Here is a 25,101-nt window from a genome sequence, read left to right as displayed (position 1 = left end):
TATAGCAACTTCACTGGACAAAACAAGAGACAGAACAGACTGAGCCATCTGTGTAAAGCTTTATCACCCGAAAATTCCTATTTACATCGGTTAGATTAGTTTTTCTCAATTTCTTTAGTTTCCAGGAATATCCAACTGGTGCACCAGGATAGGACCACTCCTCTTCTTTCTTTCCCCTGAAAAAAAAAGTATTTAGCAAAGACTAAAAATCCTCCAGAAGAGCAGAATTGTTTCAACACCTTCTTCAGAGGTATGATTCATGTATGTGTGACTTTCTTTGACCATGAGGCTAAAGGTGTTTCAGCCATGCTTGCTCAGATTCCAATTAAAAATGAATAAAAATAAAAAACTGAAGGAGAGATGATATGCTGTTCTGCTGAGATTTGTTGTTTTATGATTGTTTTTGGCTTTCAATATCACCTTCAAAAAATCCAAAACTTATAGCTTTGCAAAAACACCAACTGGCTGGTTACTTATTCAACCCCCTGTATCTCTTGTGGACAGGCAGCAGAGCAATGAGGAAGAAAAGATAATACTTAGAGTAACCTCAGCATTAACATATGCAGCATAATAGATGAGTAGTCACCACATTTGAAGAACAGTTCATGAAGCAAAGTAGAAATGATGTGTGTGCAGGATATAATTACAGCAGTAATGTAATAACATTCCATGTTAGATTATTAGGGGTCTATTCTGCCCTTGACATGCCTACATAACTCCCATTAATGTTAATTGAGGTTATGCACGTGAATCAGCAACTGAGCAAATCACTAAATTAATTACATGTAAAGTACCTGTTTCATTTTTTCAAACCTGCTGATATGTTTGGTTGGTGCAAATGCTTATAGTCCAGGAATGAATTACCACAGTGTGGAGGAAAAGGGACGTGGGAAAGACTACTTGGATTTTAAAACCCCATGAAATGAAATTAAGTTTCGAAAAACAGCCAAGGGATAGTGGGAATAATGATTCCTAGACAGGGCTTCCTGTACATTCTTCAGAAACCCTGGGACTCTGTTTGAATAAGGTAAGAGAGACTCTTGCTTTTCTGTATCACCTCCTGCAGAGGACTGGAGCTTTGGTTAACTGGAGCTTTGGTAAACAAAGGTGTTAAACTCTGGCTTTGCGAGGAAAGGCGGCAGCTATTGTGAGTGCAGCCATAAGAACAACAACAGGCTTGGGTAAGGCATAGAGCTACTATTTTTTTTTCCTGCTTGGCAATTGCAACCCCCACTTTCTGTCCAGGAACGCTTTGATCAAGCAGATGTGATGACAAGGATCTGTGTGATAACAAAGTCTTTGCATATGGTGGGAGAAGTTTGGGCTTGAAATTCAAAGCGTGTTTCACTGAAGGGTCTCATTCTGCAAACACTTATCCCAGAGTTTGAAGGGTGGAGACTGTTACACAAGAAACAGAATCAATACTCTCACTCTTTGTTTCATTTTTGGTTTAAGCACCAAGAACTCTTGAGCATTCAGTACTCCTGTGGTGCTAAAACTGGGTGCAAAGAACAAAAAGTGCCTCCTGGAGAAAGGAGCAGGGTAGTAAATACCCTCCATCATCTGTACCTCTAATATTGCCTCCTTCTGATGCTATAATTAGAGCAGAGCTGGATTGTCAGCCTTTTCCACAGCAGGAGCCCCCTGGAATCCCCTTCTCAGCTGAGCGGGATCTAGAAGGGATTCCCCCACCCATTTAGCAACCGGAGAAGGCCTGGATAGTCATAAAACCCTGGCACCTGTTTGTGGTCCCCCACTGGGAGGGGGGACAACTGCCCCACACTCAGACTTCCTGAAATAGAGCAATATCTACAATACAACCAACAGAACCCCCCTCACTCTAGATTAGAAAGGATGCCTGAGCTTTAAAACCTTTATTTCACATCTAGTAAACAGCCTCTCTTGTTTCATCTGGACCTCTCTGAAAGAGCAACTTCTGGAGTGGCTTTAGTTACTGAGAGCTCCGCTGCCCCCACAGATAGCTTGTGGCCCAGCTCCCTGTGTGTACTGGCTGGCATTAGAGCATGTTGGACGTGCTTAGCCATGTAAAGAGGCCCAGCTTCAAAGACTTAGGCTTACAGGATCACCTCCTCTCTGACTTAAGGGGAACTTAAGTTTCACCTCAAGACAGTGTGGATGCAGCTGCTGCAGTAAAGTGAAGCTAACCCTGGTCAGCTGCATGGCAGATTGGGTTGCCAATTTAATTATCAGTAGCATTACTTTCTGTAATTCTTAATAGATATTTATACCCATTTATTTGTAATAATTTGCACTTAGGAGTACCTTGTCATCAATGGTGGTATAAAGAAGGCCAATCAGAGGTATAAGCAAGGTGAGCAGTCGCCCAGGCTGGCAGAGAAAGAAAAGTGGTAAAATTGCATCTTTAAGTAAGATCTCACTGCAGTGGCTGTGGCATCATCCCTAGCCTGCACTGGTTCAGTGCCAATGGCATAGCTATTCCCACAGGTCCTATTCTTCGTGAGGAATAACGAGCAGTGATGGCTCTGCTGCCTTGGTGCCTGGCTTACCTCTGTCTCCCTCCCTCACAGATGAAGACAGACATCCTATACAGAAATTATGCTTCCCAGTGGCAGGGAAATACAGGTAGGATATAATAAAGGTGTCCAGAGACAAACTCATGTTTCTTCCTCCTCTCTCCCTGCTCTTTGGTACGTGTCTCAGTGTTGTCTGGGTGGAACTCCCTCAGCAGAACTATAGAAGCCAACTGCAGGGCGGGGGAAGCTGTGCTCAATGCCTCAAAACGCTCAAGAGAGATGGTGCTTAAAGAAACTGCAGCAAAGGAACCCCAGTGCAGGTGAGATGGTCTACTTTACCCTCCTTTGCACCCTGCACTGGGTACACCGCTAAGGAATTGGAAGTTGTCATAGAGAAAGGACTGGTCTTTGCCACAGAAAGCTAAAAAGCTAGCACCTAAAAAACCAATTAGAGTATAGGGATCAGATACTCAGATGTCAAAAATTACTTTTGATGCTTAACTTCAAACATTTATGTTTAATAATACAGATGTATTTATTTGCTTGAAAAGTATAATTACTTGTTCATCCCTTGGTTCTATTCAGTTGAGTCTACAGATGTCTCCAAAAAGCATTCAAGGGTATGGAATTGATATTTTAAGAAGGAAAGGTGGACCTTGTGAACATAGGACTGGCTTTCCACTTATGTCTACATTCCTAAGTGTTTGGCTCAAAATCTCAGTGGCTGCTCACTTCTGTTTAAAAATTACAATTACAAAACAAAGAGAAAACAGCATGTGAAAATGCTCACCAGCAGGTTTCATCCTGTTTTGCAAAGGACAGCTATCTTACTGTTCTCATTCGAAAAAGAGGAGACTGGCACTCCGGAGAAACTCTGAGTAGTCAGGCAGCCACTAAATGGCAGATTCATTTAAATGAGCTCTTGTTCCTTATCATATTGTGCAAGTTTCACCACCTGAACTGTGCCTGGATCCTGTTCCCATAAGAGGTCAAATTCAAGATATCAGAAAACCTTATCACCTCCAGAACGACTTTATGTCTCCAGCACATACTGCCTTTCTACGACATCACCTATGTATACAGGCTCAGTGGTCTAATGATTAAATACTCAGGTATCAAACATCCAGTAGCTGGAAATTTTACTCTGCAATTCCACAAATATTGATTAATTGACCTGAACTCTTCTGCACTTTATGGCATATTAGAAATCACATCTTACTAGGGCCACTCCTTTTGCATTACCAATTGCACTTCAGCCTAAATATTCAACTCCAGTTTGTTCTGCTTAATAAAATTCTGGGCACGTCTGTGCTGAGAAATAAGTGATAAATAATGTGAATAGATGACAGGTCAGGGCAGTGGAGACTTTCACTTAACTAAGCTTCCATCTCTGTGTATACTGATTGTAAGACAGCCCAAAACCAGTACCCTCCATTGGAAAGAGGAATCTTTTCCACTGTTTCTTCTTGATTGAATTTTATTGCTGTCTTGCTCAGCTCTGCTTATGGTCTATTTTTGAGTGCTCCACAGGCAGTCTCCCAAACTCTTTGCAGTTAATCTCCCACCCATCCCCAACCAACACAAGAGGCCTGACTGCATTGCCCATCAGTTAGGTCACTAATCCTGGGTTGTGGTAGTCAGTGGCCACAGTCAGAGCAGCGTGCAAGCCCTGGTGTACCTCATCCCTCACCCTGTCCCCACCCTCCCCTTGGGGCTGGCCAGCCTTGAGGCCCTGAGGCTCTCAGCTGGGCACCCTGGGCTCCAGCTCCCACTCGCCCATGGTGGCACAGTGCAGGCAGGAGCCAACACAGCGCCTGGGAGCACCAAAGGCAGTCCCGAACAAGTAGCCACCACTGACAAACAGTGACAGGATCTGAAGGAATGACTTGAACTTGTCTCGGGAGGTTCAGGTTGGATATCAGAAAAAGGTTCTTCACCCAGAGCAGGGTTGGGCACTGGAACAGGCTCCCCAGGGAAGTGATCACAGCATCCAGCCTGACAGAGTTCAAGAAGCGTTCGGACAATGCTCTGGGGCACATGGTGTGACTCCTGGGGATGGTTCTGTGCTGGGCCAGCAGTTGGACTCAATGATCCTTATCAGCCCCTTCAAACTCAGAACATTCTGTGATTCTGTGAACCCAAGAACACCGGAGAACAGTATTGTTCTATCTTGCCCCTCGCAGCACTTTGCTCCTCACTCATCCCGAATTAAACACAAACCCGAGCAGCAAATGTTACCCTAGATACGCAGAAGTCGGGCGAGGGAAGGAGGAAAAGGGAAGACAGGGAGAAATAAGGAAAAATAAACAAAATAACCCGCCAAGCCCCATCCCTGCGCCACACGCCAGCAGCCCCGAGGAGCCCGGCGCTGCCTCCCCGCCCGCGGCGGAGGGGCGGGCGGGCAGGGCAGGGCGGAGGGCGCCGGCCGAGGGGCGGGTGCCGCGGGCGGGCAGCGCCGCGAGCGCAGGGCGGGCGCCGGGGGCGGGAATGCGGAGCGGCGGAGCCGGAGACAGCCCCGGGAGGGACCGGCCGGCCCCGCGCCCCGAGCCTGAGGCGCGGCCGCCACCTGCTGTCGGCTGGAGGAAGCGCCGGGAAGGAGCGAGCCCGTCCGTGACGGGAAGCCGGGCTCGCCCGAGCGGCTGGACGGCCTCCTCCCTCGCACTCCGACATTTCCTCTGCAAACCCTCTGAAAGGACCCGCCGGCTGAAGAGAAGCAAAATTCACTTCTGGCGCTTTGTTCGCCCCCGGCTGATTTCAGGCTTAAATTAAGGCACAATCTGGCTACAAGGGAGCGCATATCTCCTGGGTGTCTCTGGGCAAGGCAAGCCTGAAACACCCCAAATGGAACCAACGATCGGTCAGGAGCAGCTGGAACTGGACAGTGGAATAGGCTAGGAACAGGGCAAACCCCACCTTTTTTTTTGCTATTTTTTCCCCTTTACTTTGCTTTTGATGTGCTAATAATACTCGTTTCACAGACAGATCCCAGGCTGATGCAGATCACACCACATCATCGTAATATCCCCCTCACACCCTTTCTCTTAAACGCTGTAGCCACAGAGTGCTGTCGGCCATTTCCAAGGAGATGTCAAGGTGTTTCAAGCAGGGATTTGTTTCTTCTCCACTTTGTTGGAGGTAATAAATTGATGACGGACAAACAATTATCACCACTGCAGTGAAAGGGTAGATATACACTGTTATGAGTGAGTGACTTCTGAGTATGGGAAGACCCAAGACCAGGAGAGAAGTTTCTTACCTTTGATAAGAGGTAAACACTGTTGCCTCTCACTGCTTTGTTCACAAGCATGAGAGCCAGGATACAGTCCTGTGGGTTTTAGAAAGGCGAAATAAGGTCGGAGAGGATGCTTACTTGGTTAGAAAATATTTATTCCTCTGTACCTGTATTGATTACTTTTAGGTATGAATAGCAATGGCATTCTTATCCTCCAAATGTTCGTTCTAGTCAATAACAAAATTAATTTGTATACCAACAAATCCGCAACTATCCAGGAGGCAAATGAGCTCAGTATATAATAGAGGGGAGAGTTTTGGCAAAAGGGAGAGTATAGAAAGAAGCCTGCTCATAAGAATTATTGATAAAAGAATTACATGTTTATAGAATCCAATTCTCTGACTTGAAGCATTTTATATGCTCAGTCCTTAGCGATAACCACCACCATTTCAACAATTGCTGTTTGCTGAAGAAAATTGATTTTAAAATCTCCCTGATTCATTTACAAATTACTGTTATTTTTCTGCTCTAAAGTAGCACCCCAGACACTGTGGCACAGATTAGGGCTCCACCGGGGTAGGTGCCTTGTAAACTCATGACACATCACCAAGGAACTGGATTTCTAAACCTCACAGCTCAAAAGATTCATGAGTATGTATTTGTGTGTGTGGTACTGAATGACTGCACTAAAGTCAACACTTCGATAAAAGCATTTATTTATTAGAGCCTACACAGGCTCTTAAGTGCTGAAAGGTACCTTAAAAAAGGTTGCATCCATACATAAAAGTCTCTAACTCACTCAAAACCCAAATTCAGCTGGTGTTGCAGCCACTGTGGACTTTCTGAGCTCCTTAAAGGTGCAGAGAAGCTGGGGAAACTGGTTGAGTGCAATTCACAGGTACTTTTGGCCTCTGTATGTGCCAACCCAAAACTGAGGGCAAAGAGGGCAACACAGGAGGTTGCAGGAGTACAATAGGATGCAAAAACCTTTGAAAAACAGTCTTGCATGGCAAATGCTCACTCACACTGGTTCTGCTCAAGAGATGCAGTGAACAGGCCCCTTCCCTCCTCACAAGTAGGATTTGCAGGGTGATGTGTTAGCCTCAGTGCTGGAGATGTAGGAGGTAAGAACACCTAAAGAGCACATGGTCCAAGAAGTGCAAGGAAAAATACACTGGGGGACCTGCAATTCAAAAACGTTGCCACCAAAACCTGCCAATAAGGAAAAACAGAACATAAAGAAGCAGTATTACACAGGAAACATCTGACAGGAGCAGGAAATTATCACAGTTGCAGTGTCTGAATAACAAGACTTACCTTCCTTTCAAGCTCAATATGGGCAAAATGAATGAAACCACATTTCAAGGTCAAGTGATCCCTTGCCACAGACTGTACCCACAGGGAAAAGGAGTGTTTTGAGCAGTGCAAAACACAAAGTAGAAGCAAGTGACGTGGGGGAAATCTGCCCTCAGACAAAAGCCTGTTCTGAGCCAATGCACCTTAGGTTGAAACTCTGGGGGCACGTGGGTTCTGGAGCACTGGTGGTGCACTTTATCCCCCAGCAGAAGCTGGGGAATACACACACAGAATGCACAAGGACAAGGAATGCAGCTGTGACCTGGATGTGCCAGAGTATCTGTGTAGTTGGTCCATCTACCACCAAAACAGGTGAAATACAAGTCTTGAGCAAAGCAGATGAACAAACATGACAAAAGCTGCTCTGGACTCTGACTCAAAGCACAAGGCAATTAAGGGAAGTCTCCTGTGGCAAGCCACATGCAGTACCCACAGCTCCAGTGCATATGATCAGTCTGTAACAAGGAAATACCAAAGATACATACAGCAATGGGTGTCTCAAAGCATCCTGACAAGCATTTCACCATTATGAAAAACAACTGATAGCATCCTTCTCTCGGATGCTAAACAATTTAATGGACAAATATCCAGTCATAACATTACCAGATTTCACAGTAATGCTGGTTTTTTTCAAGTCTCAGCTTCTGGAAGCATTATGTGATTATGGAAAACACCCAGTTTTATTCTGGTTTTGGTTTTATTTTTACTTTAGTTTCTATTCTCCATGTATCTGTAAAGAAAAGCTCAAAAGCCACGAATGCTGAAAGATCCTGCACTTTGGTCACAACAACCCCATGCAGCACTACAGGCTGCAGCCAGAGTGGCTGGAGAGCAGCCAGGCAGAGAGGGACTTGGGGGATCTGATTGACAGGAAGCTGAACATAAGCTAGCAGTGTGCCCAGGTGGTCAAGAAGGCCAATGGCATCCTGGCCTGTATTAGGAATAGTGTGGCAGCAGGACCAGGGAAGTCATTCCTCCCCTTTACTTGGCACTGGTGAGGCCGCACCTGGAGTACTGTGTCCAGTTCTGGGCCCCTCAGTTCAGGAAGGATGTTGAGGTGCTGGAGCAGGTCCAAAGAAGGGCAACAAGGCTGGTGAAGAGATTGGAGCACAGGCCCTATGAGGAGCGGCTGAGGGAACTGGGGCTGTTCAGCCTGGAGAAGAGGAGGCTCAGGGGAGACTTTATTGCTCTCTACAACTACCTGAAAAGAGGTTGTAGTAAAATGAGGGTCAATCTCTTCTCCCAGGCAACCAGCAGTAGGACAAGAGGGCACAGTCTTAAGCTGTGTTGGGGAGGTTTAGGTTGGACATTAGAAAAAAGTTCTTTACAGACAGAGTGATTGGACATTGGAATGGGCTGCCCAGGGAGGTGGTGGATTCACTGTCCCTGGAGGTATTTAAGAAGAGACTGGATGTGGCACTTAGTGCTATGGTGTAGTTGACAAGGTGGTGTTAGGTCAAAGGTTGGACTAAGGGATCTCAAAGGTCTTTTCCAACCTAGTTGATTCTGTGATTCTGTGACAAATTCAAACTCATATATATAATATATGCATATATACATATATATATATGTATGTTTATATATATATATGTTATAACCCCACTTCATGGTTTGACATAAAATTGTTTAGAACCTAAGGCCTTGGCAATACTTGATCATCAATGTCCAGGCATGGCCTCTGGGGAGAAAAACATATGGAGTCATATTGCTGAACATGAAGTCACAAGAGTGACAACAGCAAATTCTTGGCTGCTAGAAACCGACATAGTTCCACAGTTTCATAGCTCAGCAGTTGGGTCATGAACTAAATCCTAAAATCAGGGAAAATAGAAAATTCTGGGAATGCAGGCTTTTCAGCTTGCTTCACACCCCTCAATCTTTTGTTAAACTTTTTTTTTTTTTTTTTTGGCATTTGCACAGAAAACATGTCAGTGTGTCTTTTACAGCACTCCAAGGAAGAAAATTCAAGCTGCTCTGCCTGATATTAAAAGATGTGGCATTTGGTAATATTTGGATGCAATCCAACTGCTAAACTGCTGAACTGCAGTTTGTAACACAAGCACACCATGAAGGGAAAGCAGCAAAAGACAGATGAAAATGAAATTTATCAACAGGCATAAAAGAACATGTGAGCAGAAAGCAGCAGGAGGGATATCCAGTGTGTGAGAACGGAGAGATGGATACCAAGCACATTAGCAGCGGTATTAGTTTATTTAAACACGGCCACATAATGAAGCTGAGCACTGGCATCATGATAAATTGTAGCAGAGGAATGAGCTTTGGAGTAAGTGAGTGGAAGCACAGCATGTGGCCAAATGTGTGATGGCATGTGAAATGAGAGTGACCCACCTGGAATATGTCAGATGCTGAAGACCATTGCTGGCTACTTGCTCAAATGACAAAAACAGAAGTTGCAATATGTAGGATTAATACACTTTAGAAGAGACAAATTCTCATGCTATTAAAAAGATCACAGTCTGGTCACAAAAGACTCATAGCTCTGTAACCCCCAAGTATTTAGTTGTTCAAAAAGTCCATCTGTGTTACACGCATTCGAGTGTTAATAATTAAGGCTGGGATATCAACCTCAAGCTCTGAATTTTCCCAGATACTGTCAGTTTCAATCTGACTCTTGCCATCACTATAGCATGTTTTTGCTTTTAAAAGGAATGGTAAGGTCCTAGGAATATGACATCAGCCTTCCTAATGAGAGAACCACAGAAAATAGGGCTGGAAGGGACCTCGCAAGGTCATCTAGTCCAGCCCTCTGCCCTAAGGCAGGATCAATTATACCCAAATCATCCCTGACAGAAGTTTGTCTAACCTGTTCTTAAAAATGTCTGGCAATGAAGATCCACAACTCCCCAGGCAATCTGTTTCACTATTTCACTACTGTTACAGATGTAAAGCCTGTCGTAATGTCTTCCTTAAATCTCCTTTGCCACAATTTAAATCCATTAGTTCTTTCTGTATTCCCAGTGGACACAGAGAACAATTTATTACTTTCCTCTTTGCAGCAAGCTTTACATGTCTGAAGACTGGTAGCACAGTCTTATGCCTTTCCCTGCATCCCCTTTCTCAAGTTCTTTCAATCTGTCTTCACAGGTCATGCTTTCTGCTGGATTTCCAACTGGACTGCATCTTTCTTTTTTGAAGCGTAGTGCACAAAAGTAGACACAATTCTCCAGCTAAGGTTTGAAGCAGAGAATAAATAGGGTGAGATTATTTCACATTTCTTCTCCATGACAGTATTTTTAAAGCTGAAATGGCACTAGCTTTCCTCACACTGTGGCCTGCGTTCAGTGTTTAATTCCCAGCAGTCACAAATCCCCTCTTGCAGAATAATGACCACTGATTCAGTTGCTGCCATCATTTGTGCATGTTGTTGGCTATAGGAATTCACTGGCAAGATCCTGGAGTGTTCAACACTTAACTTGTTTGAATCTAAACCCACTCACTTCAGACTACCTTGTTTAGTAAGGAGCTCATGTATCTATCAGTGTCATTTCATTGAGAGCACTGCAGTAACATCAGAAAATAATTTAGCCCAAGTTGCCCATCCAGCATAGAGGAATTTAGCAATGGTTCTTACCATTAGTACCATATTTAGTATACTCTGAAATAACCTGAAACACAAGGATGTCAGTTTAGAGGAGTTGAAGCAGCTTAAAATACAGAAAATTACTCATGAAATGTTATAGCTCAGAGCTGCCAAATTAGTTTTTCACCTGAAATAGAATTACAAGTTACCCATCCACTGTTTAAAAGCATATTAAGCATTTAAATGAAATTTTTTAATTGCTCTGAATTTGACCCTCATCTAATTTTGATTTTTACCAAGTATTTTAAGCAATTTGGAATGATTTAAAATTTATATTGGAACACTAAGTAGCTCAAAGGAACAAGTCTTCTAACTCCCATCAAACTCAGATGCATAATTCCCACAGGTGCCTTTGAAAATCTCTATTTTCAGTGTTGTTGTCCATTTGATAAACAGCTCAAAAATCCTTGGCTTTTTACACAAAGCTCATCTGCCTGAAATAATTTATGAAAATCATAACATTGATTTAAGCTCTTCTCAGTGCTCCATAAATTTTATGCAGCCCTTAAATTATAAAGCTGCTGCTGCTGTGGCACTCATCAGAACAATGCTTAATCTCTTCTCTCAAGATAGTTGGCATGTCAGAGGAGAAAAGAAGGGAGTCGGGCAGCTGAATTGTTTGTTTCAATTTAACGGGGCAGAATAAAACAGCCTAGATGCCAGGGCTCTAGTCCCAGTGAGACTGTGTGCATCCAGGTTTTACTGCAAAAATAGATGTTCTAACCTTCCCCTGCTTTTCCTTGGGTTTAAATCAGAAAATAACTTTCATTGATTTCACAGGGACTCTTTTTGCACACATCATCAGGTTTGTGATACTTGAAATGTTCCCTGCCTAATTTATAATCAGTGTGTTCTCATTCTCAGATATACGACAACAAAATTTCGCATCTGTACTAGGACTGTTTTATTTTTTTTAATCTCTACCTTCTTCAGCAAAGATTAAAAACATTTTTGGAGCTGAATATAACGCAAGGTGAAAATAAAGTCCTAGCATAGAGAAACTATGTTTGAATGGACTCCTTTACTCTTAAATTTGGCCTGGTCACATATTAAAACTGCAGACTCCTTTATTAAGATTTTGGCTTGTGCCAGCTAACTGAGATTAAGAGTACATCTGTTTTTCTGGTGAAGTCTCATCTGGAGTAGCCCAGTTTTCAAAGGCAGAGTGGCCTGGACATTATTAGACTCAGTCTTTTCAGTGTTTCATCCTGGGGATCCAAAGTCAGCAGCTGCTATAGTCTTTTTCTTAGCACTGACTTTCCCACTCTTTCCACTCTCCCGGTAACATTCCCTAGTCTGTCATTCAGAGAGTCGTCATCTTTAAGGGATGCATTTCAACCTTTCTCTACTCACGCTTTTCTCCCACGTAACCCTCTGAGTTTCATCCTTCCTCATGTGCTGTTTTTGCTCAGAGGTATACAAACCATCTGTGCCTCTAATACAATGTTCTTAAATAGCCTCCAGGCAGATCTCTATGGTTTTTAAGTACTTCTCTTTGCCCTTCAGCCTGCTGTTAACCATTTTCCTCATAGTTTTATAATCTGCCCTTTTAAAGTTCTTTGTTACTGTGCTGTCCCTAAGGGAACAACTCTTTCATGATATCAAAACTAAAAGTGTGCAGTGATCAGCGTTACCCCACAGAGGTTTGACAACACCTTCCTCTAATAACTTCTGCCTCTTACAAGGTAGTTCCCTCTTGCCCATGGCCTTAACTAATCAGGCATTGCACTGTGGATGGCCACAAGAGTCAAGGAAAAGGAATCCTTTGCCATATGGGTTGGAATGGCACCAAAGCCACTTTACATCTCCTGATAAGAGGAAAAAACCTGCTTTTGCCAGCTGTTGCTTTACCTCCAACAAAAATAAGAAGTGATAATGGGGTAAACACTATAGAATTCAATCTTGTATTATTTTCCTGACTGGTCCCATTCATTTTCCCCGGGAGGAAGTTACTTTCCAGGGGCTGGTTCTGAGATTTTACAGGTTCTCAAAATCTTGAGGAAGCCTGCAGGAGATTGCAGTCACTCATGTGTGCTGTGTCTCCAGTGGTTTTAATGGCTACCATTGTGACTGCTGCCTGCGGAATGCTCTCAGGGAAGTGGGGCAGAAGGGGAGGTCTACGACATGAAAAATGTCTCTGCAGACTAATATCTTGCTCTAGGAATGGGAACAAAGGGATGATACTGAGGAGGCAGCTGATACACCAGCCTTTCTGTTTGCTGAATGCACAAAGGATTGATTTATGGCATCTTGCCACAGGAGAGGCCTATAGGTTATTAACCAACTTCAATGGACAAACACTTGCTGAGACTGCATATCATTCCTCTTGTGCTGTACAAAAGGTAATGACTCATCTTCAGGCATGCCTGATGTCCTTGAGAATGCAATTGGCTCTGCACAGCCAAGTGAAGCATTACTTAGTTAATACACTACAGCAGAAGGGAAACAATCAGCTGAAACGATGACATTGCTACTTCCTGCTTCATTATAAATCTGCAGCTTCCTAACAGGATTATATACTGAAGCACTGCAAAAAAGGACGTTAAGTCATGTGATAAAACTTAAAAAATGTGTAATTAAAACAGTTAAATACAGGCTTCTTGTGCTCAGTGTCTACAAAACACAATCTTTGATCCTCCAAATGATATTTCTTGGAAAAGCGCTGGACTCAAAAACTATAAGAATAGAATTCTGACTCATCCCTTCCTCTTTAAGCCAATTAAATGTACACTTGCAGTATAACAAATTTCATTTTATTTCAGACTAGAAATACAACCAAAGGTATGAACTCCAAGGCCACTTGCCCCCATGTGTGTTTTCTTGGTCATTCTGTCCCCTGTTCTTCCAGTTCTATCTCAAAATGCAGTATTCTTGATGATTCACCTTGATTCCTATTATTTGGAGAAAGATCTTGTTTCTTCAAAAGAAATGAAGGTAACAGAGCATCTCACCTTTCCTAATGACATCCAAGCACCTCTGCAGTGTAAAAAGCCTCCACTATAAGCATCTATTGCTGCAATGCTACAGTTCACCAGGTTTGTTCCAGCTTACTGCTCAGCTAACACCATCAATAAATGTTTTAGTATTAATGAACCACGAAATTTCAAGTATTTTACTAATAAAAACTGTACAAGGTTGCTATATTAGGTAATGGGCCACATCTGACCAAGATTCCCATAATAGGCAACAAGCCTCAGCTACTCTCACCTTGCTCCTTCAGCACTTCCCTCACACTTAGCTGGGCAAGCCCCATGAGAAAATAAATACATATACCTTCACCTCTGTGGCAGGGGAAAAGGACTGTGGATGGAGGGAGGGAAGAACAAGAGAGAAGGAAAACCCAGGAAAATTGTCCTTTCCAGTCCTAGCCTCACGTTCCACGTACTTACTTTGGTTTCCCCTTTATTACAAAGTTCTTGTGATTATTAATTTTTCCATGATCCATTGCTTAAGGAAGTGATTGCTTAAGCCAGTTCCACATTTCTTTCCTAAATGAAAGAGTAATTGTTCTCTTTAGTCACAGGTTTCACGGGGAGTTGATGGCGTGTGTGATTTTCCTGGTGCGTCATGTTAAGAACACTGAATTTTTACATGACTACCTGACTAAAATGCTTTTGTGCATCACTCACACGTCTTAATAAATATATCCAATCAGTTATTGTTAGGTGAGCTGGGAGTAATATACAATGAACACAACGAACACAAAGGTCTCCTCCTGGTCAGAGCACTACAGTCGTAGTTGGAATAAAGGAAACAAATTGGGTTTCTGTATCCACCTTTCTTTCCCCTGCTGTGTTGCCTGAAGAACAACATACCTTCCATTATATTACTCTCAAGCAAACCCAATTAATTTATTTGCATTCCAAACATCTGTCATGAAGTTGCAGGGCAAGACGCATGATTAAACAAAAGTATTGCACCCAATATTTTGAGATAATCCTCTTTTTACTGGACTCCAGTCTCCCACATCTTTCTCTAAAAATGCTAATTTTTGTTTAAATGCAATTACTAATAAGATTCAAACAACATCTTATTTTGAACGTGCCAAATTAGCTGCATATTTGTGAGGTCCTCTATAATTTTAAGGCAAATCCAAATTCCCTCTGATCCTTGGCAAGCATTTATAGCCATGTCTCCTAAACTGCCTCACAGCTAAAGTGAAGAGCTTCCAGGCTGTGCAAGAAGAATGTAAGCAAGTACATTTCTGTGCTGACGAAAAGAGCCAGAAAAGTTTAAGTAAGCAGTCAATGGTTAATTCATTCGTTCAGATGACTGTCATCAAGTGAGAGTATTTACTCAGTTGTTGAAATACGCCCAGATATTCCTTTGGTATGCTGGAATGCTACAAGACTTCTCATGGGTGTAATCTATATATATATTTAATAGATTCAAACAAGTTTAAAGTATACAAAATAAATGGAAATATGAACTCCTGGGAACCTTTGGTTCTGTACTTCTTCTTCCTAAGTTTGCTCTTCTTTTTTATATATGCAGAATACAGACAAATTATGTGTTTACAAAAGTAACGTCCTCATGGGAATAGTCAGGTTGTCACCCTGCACCTCTTTGGCAATTCTAATATGAGACCAGTGCTACAAGAAGATTTTAATATCCATTTATAGGACAACGCAGAAAGAATCACCCTGCAGAATTTACCTCCTCAGGAGTCTTTCTGCTGTGCCTTTTGCAACCAGTCATGCCTGTCTCATATTGGCCTTTTTAGCCACCAGCGTGCCTGTAACAAACGTGGGTAGAGCCCTTCCCAAATCTTCATTTGTGAAGCCCAGCCATGACTGACAGGTCTGGCTTCAATGTTCTGAAAGGACAACAGATCTATTCATTTTCAAAATAAGGGTAACAGGCACTCACACAAATACTGTGAAACAGTATGCAGATTTGTATCTGATATTATGCTGCAGTAAGCTGGTATGTACAGAGACAGGTAGCAGTTACAGGAGGCTTTAATGTCACGTGACAAAAAAAATCTCATCTTATGTACTGAAATTTTTATTAAAATATCTTTGGACCACTTAAAAGAAAACATAATTTATTGTTTAATACCAGACGAACAAACAAAAATCAGCTGTTTCACACAGCAACTTGAGATTTGCTCCTCAGTGAAGCTTTACAGGCCAAATAATTTCAAATGTCCTGTCACACAGCAGAAGAACTGGTTTCATAACCCTGTAACAGCAGTAATCTCAGTTCTTGCTTATATATGGTTACAGAACACACCATACTTCCAAATAATTTCGAAGTCATTAGTCCTATTTCCAATTCCTTATTCTCCCCAATCCCATCAGCTCTCAGTGTCATTTTGAATTTCAGCATTCTGTTACATAAACGGTGCTGAAATGGTCACTTTCAGTGTACTTTACACTGGCAACTAAAATATTTTAAAACTTTGTATCACAGCTATAATGTTTCCCAACCTAAATTTCCCGTTTAAAACTTCCTACTTGAAGAATAAAATAATGCTTTTCCCCAGCTTAAAAATAAAATACATCTTTTTAAACAAGCTGTCTGAGATCCCAAATAATTATGAACACATAGGTAGCCAACTGGAACAAGCATACTTTAAGCCCAAAATACCATCAAACCACTGAGCCCATCCGTGTCAAGTCTGAAGTGTACAATCTCCAGTGGTTTAGGCTCCTTTTGCATTAGTTGATAACATCAACTACAATCAAAATCTTTATATCTTGCTATTACAATCAATTCAAACAAATTTGATGTTTCTTGGACTGCATTCACCAAAGACAGGATTAGGACTAAGTGATTTTATCAACTGCAATGCTCTGCAAAGAGCTAGTCTGCCAAACCGCAAGTGCAAAGGTTGTGCAAACTTTTGTTAAGCTGTGAGACAGAAAACTTCAGTCTCTCTTCCACAGAAATGAAGTCTCCCTCTTTTGAATGTCAATTCAACAATAACAGGTAAAACCCACACAACTGCCAACTAATGCTATTTAATATAGAGGAAATACATTTTTAGCAATGGAGGGCATTTTAAAATGTATTGACTGAAAATTTACATAAGCTGCATATGTACAGGTATATTTTGCTAGTCATTTGTGACCTCAAATAGCTTTTACATACATGGTTAAATTCTCTTTAAAAATAAAGACATAATACACTGTTCATACAATTACAGTTGAACTGCAAAGACTTAGTTCTAGCTAATTTTATACTATGTTTCTCTAGTTGGACTATAACAAAGTAAGAGAATACTCAAACACCATGCTTCAATTCCTATGAAAGCCCTCAATGTTACTCAGATTTCTAGAAAGGCAAGTAAAATATAAAAAAATACAACCCCTAATCATCATTTTCCTCATCATCAAATGAGAGAAGACTGCTATTTTTTACTTGCTTAGCTGTACTCTGAGAAGTAGTTGCTTCTCTCTTAGTTTTCTTTGTTTCTTTCATCTTCTTACTTGAACTTACATTGAAGTCCAAACACTTCTCTGATGAACGTTTGGCTGGTTTCCTGAACATAATTTTTCCATCAGCAGGCTCTGGTTCATCATCTGTAATAAAGACAGTAAAATCAGAACTCATCTGGACATGCTCACAAATATTCACAGACCTTCACTATTACCTTGAACCACTATGATCTTGAACCAAGATCAGCGAGACCCCCAAAAGAATACAACAGTCATGAAAATATACATTTTGGCCACAAAGACTGTATCTATGAATGTCCTCCATATGCACACACCTGTTCCATGGCAACCAGCCCTTTAAGACAATCCTCCTGCAGTTCCTGTTAGAAATGGATTTTCACTAACCAGAGTTCTAACTTAGAAGAGACTGTAGGAAGTAGAGCTTTTCCAACACACTCAATTCATGTCCACTTACCAAAGTGGGGAGGACAACTTCATAGGATCCTCTAATCTCACTTAAGTATTTGTAAAATTCATGACAACAAATGCACTTATTTCAGAACTATGCTATTCTATAAAGAACAAAATAGCACGTATAAAAGAAAAAGCTTTTTTTTTTTCTTCTAATATATTCTGTTCTGCTGAGACAGCTAAGATCACATGGTCATAAACTGCCCTTTTAATATCATAATAAATGAAAGTTTCAGGGTTTCTTTGTATCTGCAAAATCATCAAACTATTCCAACTCGCTAATTTTGCTCTAGAACACGCAGAGAAGCAGACAACAATCTTAAAAACAAAAGTCTCTTTCATGATTATCAGGCAGAGGGGGAAAGCTACTGCAAAGAAACAGCATCAGGGCAGTACTTCTGGAAAAGAAAGCATAACTGTAAATGAATCAGACACAAAGGCTTATGCTGCAGTAGTTTGCAATTTTTATAATGTATATGTGACAGGATGTTCAAGAGCCATAGGTTCTATGCAAAATATTTTTACTAAATTACTTCTGTGAAATTCATTATTCAACAGAAATGTGTTTGACATGATTATGTGCTTTTTAATTATAACCAATAAATATCTTTTCTCTTTAGCACAAATCCTTTCCTTGGTATATCAGCACTATGGCAGAAGACTAACATTTCAGTGTGACCCACATGGCACCGGCTGAAATTCTCTACAGTGCATACTCAAGACAATACAACTAATAAATCTAGTGTCTTAAGGGTTGTGTGTTACAAATGAAGACATCAACTTGAGTAGCAAATTTCACTTAGAATTCCTTAGGTTTCAGAGACCCTTTTTAAGAAGAAACCTAGCTTAAAAAACTAATGTGTACTTCCAGAAGGTGCACGTGGGGAAGGGGCTGGAGCACGAATCCTGAGGAGCAGCTCAGGGAGCTGGGGTTGTCCAGCCTGGAGAAACAGAGGCTCAAGGGAGACCTTATCTCTCTCTGCAACCACCTGAAAGGAGGTTGTAGCCAGGTGGGGATCAGTCTCTTCTCCCCAGTAACAAGCAACAGGACAAGAAATGGCCACTTGGGGAGGTTTAGATTGTGTATCAGGAAAAATTTCTGAGAAGGTGGAACAAGTCCAGGGAAGTGGTGGAATCACCATCCCTTGCAGCATTCAAAAAACATGTAGATCTGGCATTTAGGGACATGGGTTAGTGGCAGCATGGCAGTGCTAGGTTAATAGTTGGGACTCAATGGATCTTAGAGGTCTTTTCCAATCTTAACAGTTCCTTGATTCTATGATTCTATATTAGTTTATGAGAAAATACTCCTATGCAGAAAATAACTAACCAGATTTTGGGGAAAAATATTTCAGCCTTGGTGCATTAGAAAAGCATTACAGTTATGAGGGATTACTAGCAACAATAAACTGTAGATATGAAAAGCATACTTCTGAATGGATTCATCATGAATTCTGCACGGAAGGCTTAGGTGTTTAGATGCTGCACAAGTTCAGGAAGTGCCTACAGTAAATTTCAGGAGGGAAATATAATTATTTCTGAAAGTATATCACACTTAATGAAACAAAATGCACTACGTATCATTATTCTCAGAAGCTGGTCCTCCATTTTTGGACTCAGAAGTTTAATAGCAAATAATTCTTCTTACTAATTGTTGCATAACTACAATGTTTATTTGGAAACACAGATCTAACAAACAAGATCTAAGGCACAATACAAACCAAATTCTGGAAAAAAAAAAGTATCTATAAGAACTCCACGTACGCACAGACACAACTATCTATGTGTCAGTGTGCAAACTGCATGCAGCACCCCTACAGCTGTGGAAACAGGACAACCAGCTACTGCATAAGCATGAGCAAAAAAAACCACACCTCATTGGATGAGTGATTGCTATATTTTCTTAGAGGGGTATATTTTAAAATTTAACCCCTGAAAAGGTAATGAAAGCATATCCACAAAAGAAAACAGATAAACAGCTATGTACTCATAATCCATGGAAAAACAGAAGCCAGAAATTTCATTTTTACTCACAACTGTCCTGCTACCCACGTTGTGAACTGCACAAAATAATTCCATTTTGCCTACCAGATGGAGAAACTGATAAGTATCTTTGCAATATGAATTAAACACCTAATAAGCTAAGTGCATAAACAGCAAAGCTCAAAAACTCCACCAAAATGGCAACTAGCTCAGCTCTGACCTCCAGGGCCACAATACTATTTGCAGATCATTCTGCATCAAAGGAAATTATTTTAGCTCTTGGCCTGGTTTAACACTGTCAAAATTACATTATATGCTCAAGGACATTCCTTTCAGCAGGAAGCCCAGGCCAGCTTCAGAGAGCTATGTGAGTTGGCAGTGCTTGACAAAGAATGAAGCAGATAAAACACAGTAGGCCTGGCCTTACCTTAGCAACACGTGGAAAGAGGGAGAAAGATAGGCTACACTTTTTGAAAGAATTTGATGTAGCAGTTCAAGAAATTTGTGTTGATTTGTTAAGATTGTCTTTTCCAGCTGGTAAAAGAACTTCACTTTATTCTGTCTGATTTTACCAGGCTCTTATGTGTTAGCTATCTTTTTGTTTTGCATCAGTGACCTGCAAAAAACCTGACCTGTATTAAGCAATGCAAAAAAAAGACTGAAGAAACAATCTCAGTGTTTGTACCTTTTAAAAAAGAGGCCTGATAAAAGACTGTTTCAGCATTACAAATTATGAGAAGCAGGATTTCTGATAAACACACAGAAATACACAAAGTCAAACACATAAAAGCATTGCAGGAGAAATAATAAAATCCAGTTCTAATAAATGAGTCAAAAAATACACTAGCAGTTCAAATTCTGACTGTTCTTAGTCCTTGCTGCTTTTACCTGGATCACAAACTGGTTGACCAAGAGAAGCACAGTCAGAGGTTAAGCTGAAAACTCACTTCACGAGTGACAACAATTTAAGAAGCCATGAAGTCACAAAATATTTTCTTCTTTTTTAATTGGAAGCTATATATTACAAGAGAAGGAGAAATGAGGGTCTGAAAAAGAGGCACTACTCTTCAGTTTACAGTACTTTTTATTTAGTAGTTATTTGTGCAGTCAGCAATACCATTTTTCAGCAGTTTCTGTCCACATGGGTCAATGAGGCAACAACAGGAAACACAAATGCCACTAAACTGTCAGGAACAACAGGAGGAGCAGCACAAACCATGTATGTCTCCTCACAGATAGAAGGTTGGGAAAAAAAATATGACAGCCTGGTACATTGCTTAATGGTTTCTAAGGTTGAAAGTTCAGGTCAGCCATTTCAGATGCTCCTTCTAGTGCTTCCTGGCCACCCGTTCTCTCTCTACACATGCCTTTGGAAGCATTTACTACAGGAATTTGGCACACTGGTGGTATGAAGATAATAAAAAGGCCAGTCTTGCTCTGGTAGTCAGTCTCAATTGTTTATGAGAACACTTGGGAAAGTTTTTGTTACTTAAATACCATAAAATGAGCCTTGATTTAGGTTCCTGCTATTTCACATGATGCAGAGTAGCATGAACACTGTGGTATGCATCTGATATAACAGCTGCTTAATCAGAACAGCTTGTGCTGAATCAGAAAGAGCTCTGATACCCAAGACACCACAGTCTGTATTCTCCCTGCCTCTCCCCTCTCTTGTTGTCCTCCCCTAGCACCAACACACAGAATGAAACAAGAGTAATATTACAAGGCTTTGAACAAGGACATTTTTGCCAAATTTGGTCCTTTGCATGTATCAGAGTGTCCAAGAGGCCAGAGGAACTAGAAAAGCAGTAGAAAAAAAATCAATTTCATAAGCTGCAATGAATGCTAGGATAAACTATCTTGCACTAATTGACATATTTTCTTTTGTGAAAATTTAATTTCTCATAAGACTGCTTTTCTTTGTCTCTGAACCAACAGCAACAATTTATAAAATTATGCATAAAACATAAAGTAAAATTACTGTTGATAAACAGACAACTTCTTTTTAAAAAGCCTCTGAGTCTGTGCTCCATGGAGAAAAATATTTCAATACCGAAGGGTGTCTTCTCATATAGGAAAGGTTCAGCCCTAAAAAAAAAATCCCTGTGACTATACTTCAAAAGCCAACAGAAAAACTTCACTAGACTTTTGTTCTGCCTTAGAAGGCAACTAAGTGCAGCTTGGACATTAATCAACTGGTTTTACCAAATTAATGCAGAAGTGTTATTCATCTGTAAAAGAAAACGCAAGTCATGGGAACCACTGGTGTCTGAAATAAAAAGTGCAGCCATGAGCCATGTCAAAATGGTTATAGAAGAAAATGAAGGAGAAAGGATGTAAATGAGATACAGAAAATCCTAGAATAATATCCCAGTACAAAGCCTGAAGACAAGGTCCTTCAGATGAAGACAACCACTACAGATAAAAAAGAAAAGAGAGCAGAACCTCAAAACTGAGTACTTTCAGTGTTTTGAAAGACTAACAATTTGTATTCATAACAGATAGTTAGTTAGTAGCACATTTCTTAGGATCTACCAAGGTGCCTCAGCATTGATGCATGATGGAAAGGAAGATTATCAGTTAAGAAATTTACTTCCCTATTACCATTTCAGCTTCATGTAATTTCACCAATGATCTGATTTGGGGCTATATATTACGGTCTAGGAGACATTACATTAATTTCATTTTCAACTCTGGGATAAAAATCAAAGTAATATGAAATGCAATCAAATCATGCGGCACCAAACTTTCTTTATACTTCTCATTTTCAGAATTGACAGCCAAAAAAATAAAAGAAATTCACACATTACTCAAAACTCTCTTTATTAAACTGGAAAAAACCAGCTGTCTAAATACCTGCCTTCAGGTAGAAATCAGAATTTAAATCTAGAGGTCAGACTGACAGTGAAAAATTGGCCCAAGACTCAAAAAAGCCTTCGGGAAGCTGTAGCAGAGTCACCCACACCTTCCTTCACTGAAAATTTCACACCAGGTCCTCTCCATAGCAGAGCAACATAGTAGCACTTATCCTGTTTATTCCCATAAGCCATAAAAAAGTAAGGAGGCCAAGACCTCGTATTAACAGCAAAAGCAGATGAATGACTAGGAACACAATAACGTAGAACAGAGGGCAGCAGTCTCCAACACTCCTGCTACCTACTACTATGGATTTTTTCCTCCAAATGCAAGTTATTACTGAAGGGTTGAAGGGGTAATAAGCAGAGGTGCCACAGGCCTATAGGGACTCAATACTACCATCCTCACTACACATAATTATGTCTTAGGAATGCCTTTTTCCACCAAATAACTTCAGACACTCTATTCAAATACACTTCCATTTCATATTGTGTATTCAGGTTGGCAGCTCCTTTGGACTTTTTTCACAGCATGGACTCCACCTCAATAGATTCTCATGGACAACTACTTCTTTTTGCCCAGCCTTACAAAATCGTTTTTCCTCCAACTGTGATCATTCAAAGTTCAAGTTGCTTATATGAAAAGGAAACCAATTCTCAGAAAGAACCATTCCACTTCTTTCCAATAGGTTGACATTTCTCCCAATACTAGGAGGGTGAAAAGAAATCGTGTGACAACTTTACAAACTGCAACACAAGCACCTCTATGCACTACACTTCAGTAACAAGAGACCAGGAAGGAAGCCTGAAGCCAAACATATATTCTCAGAGCAGTTCAAATCACATAAACACAGCCCATAGTTCACTGTCTGGTTAGGCCTAACATTTAGATATACACATCTACCTGCTGAAAAAAATCAGATGCAGTTTTATTTGGTTTCAAGCTAACCTACATTATTAAAATATAAGATTTTTCATCAATCTGCTTTTCAAAAAATGTAAGATTCTCAATGTAATCTCTCCCACTACTGTTATTTGAATTCTTCATTTATACCATTTAAATCTTAACACATGCTTCTACATAGTGACAGCATAAACCTGAATTTTCAAATCCAAATGGCAGAAAAAGAGAGAAGCTAAGGATGTCATATTGATAGTTTGTGCTAGGCCTCTCAGTGTGCTCTAAATTCAATTTACAGCTTTTGCAAATAGCCACAATGGCTAACCACAGGAGAGGTCTACAGTTTCTATGAATCATCCTTTTTTTAATACTTGTTAGGTTCCAGTCCTATATTCTTAATTGCCAAGACATTTCCAGTAAAGACAGTAATAGCCACATTCAATCTGTCAAGTCTTCTGTCAGCAAAAAATAAAGCTACATTTCATCACACCCTGTGTGATGATTGAAGTTTCTGGACACTCAAAGGACTTATGTCAACCCTATCTGAATGATGAATACTGCCAGAAATTCTTAACATAACTGTATTCATCAGCTGTAGTTTCACACATGGACAAACTGCAGCAACCCCTCTAACACCTCTTCCATCTTTCCTTTCTGTCTAATTCTTTGTAGAAAAGAAAAATTTTTTTCTGTACCTTGCACTATTTTATCATCTGTTCAGTTTTGCTTAATATATTTGCAAGTCACAACACATACTGGGGTTGATTAATAACAAGTAATAATATGGACCAGTCAGCGAAGTGAACACGTTCCCAAACATACACATCTGCCATTCTTTCCACTGAAGCACTGACTTGAGATTCCTCCTTCTGCCCATACACTCTCTTTCATGAACTCAGACAATTATCTTTAGGACATCCACTCCACTGTCAAATCTGGTTGAGCAAATTAATGAGTTCAAAAATTATCACAGGTGATGTCAGAAGACTGTGTACCAGGACAATGACATGCGATAACAACAACAACAAAAATAATTTAGGGTGGTATTTGGAGGTAGGATGTTGCACAATCAAGAAGCACAGAACTGCAATATTATTAAAAGCCAGACAGCTTGAACATATGTACTCAATGACTTGAGATTAGGAATCACAAGTGCAAATTATTTAGCTGAAAAATTTAGAACAACTAATCAAAGGTAATATTAAACAGTAGAAAACTGAGCAAATATCGTGTTCCCTTTCATGGGTTATATCTCTTTGACTACACAAAGCAAGAAGTTAGTAGTTTGAAACTCACCTGATTCATTTGACTTTAAGGCCTCTTTGATTTGCTGTTTAATTTTCATTGCTTCTTCAGCAGTCAAGTCTCCTTTCTTCAGTGTTACCACTTGAGGCTGCTCATCTTCCTTGTCACTGCCATTGTCACTATCATCATCTGCAAGGGGAAGCTGCTCTCTCTAGGAAAGGGAAATAAAAGCAATTCTGATCACCACTCCACATCACAACCGCTAAGGGTGGCCCTGTTCTCTTTGGCCTCACTTTTGCAGAAAGGTTAGTGGGGAGACTCTCGTGCCAGGCCCTCCCAACTCACGTTGTCCAAATGGCACTCCAATTCCATCACTGAGACATAGCATCCCATTGAAAAAAAGCAGCATGGCAGCATGGGCTCCTTCAATTAAAGACCAAAGGAACTTGGAAGGTAAGAAATGCCTTTTGTTCATTATCATCCCTGTACAAGCACTGTCTGCCACACAACACTAAGGAAATCTTAAATGCAGGGGTCCCTTTGAACCTTCTGAGCTGTGCTCCAAACAGCACAAAGGGA

At 40.8% G+C, this 25,101-nt stretch overlaps 1 protein-coding gene across 1 annotated transcript; it reads right to left on the bottom strand.

Moving 5' to 3' along the window:
* Positions 1 to 43: 43 nt before the first annotated feature.
* On the bottom strand, positions 44 to 24,894 carry KIAA1143 (KIAA1143 ortholog). Its single transcript, XM_029961754.1, has 5 exons — positions 24,868 to 24,894; positions 24,574 to 24,733; positions 17,129 to 17,211; positions 5,752 to 5,820; positions 44 to 176 (listed from the first exon to the last, which is right to left on the bottom strand). The coding sequence occupies exons 1-5, from the start codon at positions 24,892 to 24,894 to the stop codon at positions 96 to 98; spliced, it is 420 nt and encodes a 139-aa protein (XP_029817614.1). The 3' UTR covers positions 44 to 95.
* Between the last annotated feature and the right edge of the window lie 207 nt (positions 24,895 to 25,101).

Source organism: Manacus vitellinus, unplaced genomic scaffold (assembly GCF_001715985.3).
Source record: "Manacus vitellinus isolate BGI_N305 unplaced genomic scaffold, ASM171598v3 scaffold_3_pilon, whole genome shotgun sequence".
Lineage (NCBI taxonomy): Eukaryota > Metazoa > Chordata > Aves > Passeriformes > Pipridae > Manacus > Manacus vitellinus.
The sequence above is the reverse complement of the archived record's forward strand: the minus strand, read 5'-3'. Positions and strand labels throughout refer to the sequence as shown.

Bases quoted from the DNA above. Each gene is read 5' to 3' on its own strand.
- KIAA1143 (XM_029961754.1), bottom strand. From the start codon at position 24,894: ATGGAATTGGAGTGCCATTTGGACAAC. The intron at 24,734-24,867 runs GTGAGTTGGGAG...TCCCTTTCCTAG, and splicing joins TGGAGTGCCATTTGGACAAC to AGAGAGCAGCTTCCCCTTGC. The intron at 17,212-24,573 runs GTGAGTTTCAAA...TCTTTATTACAG, and splicing joins CTTAAAGTCAAATGAATCAG to ATGATGAACCAGAGCCTGCT.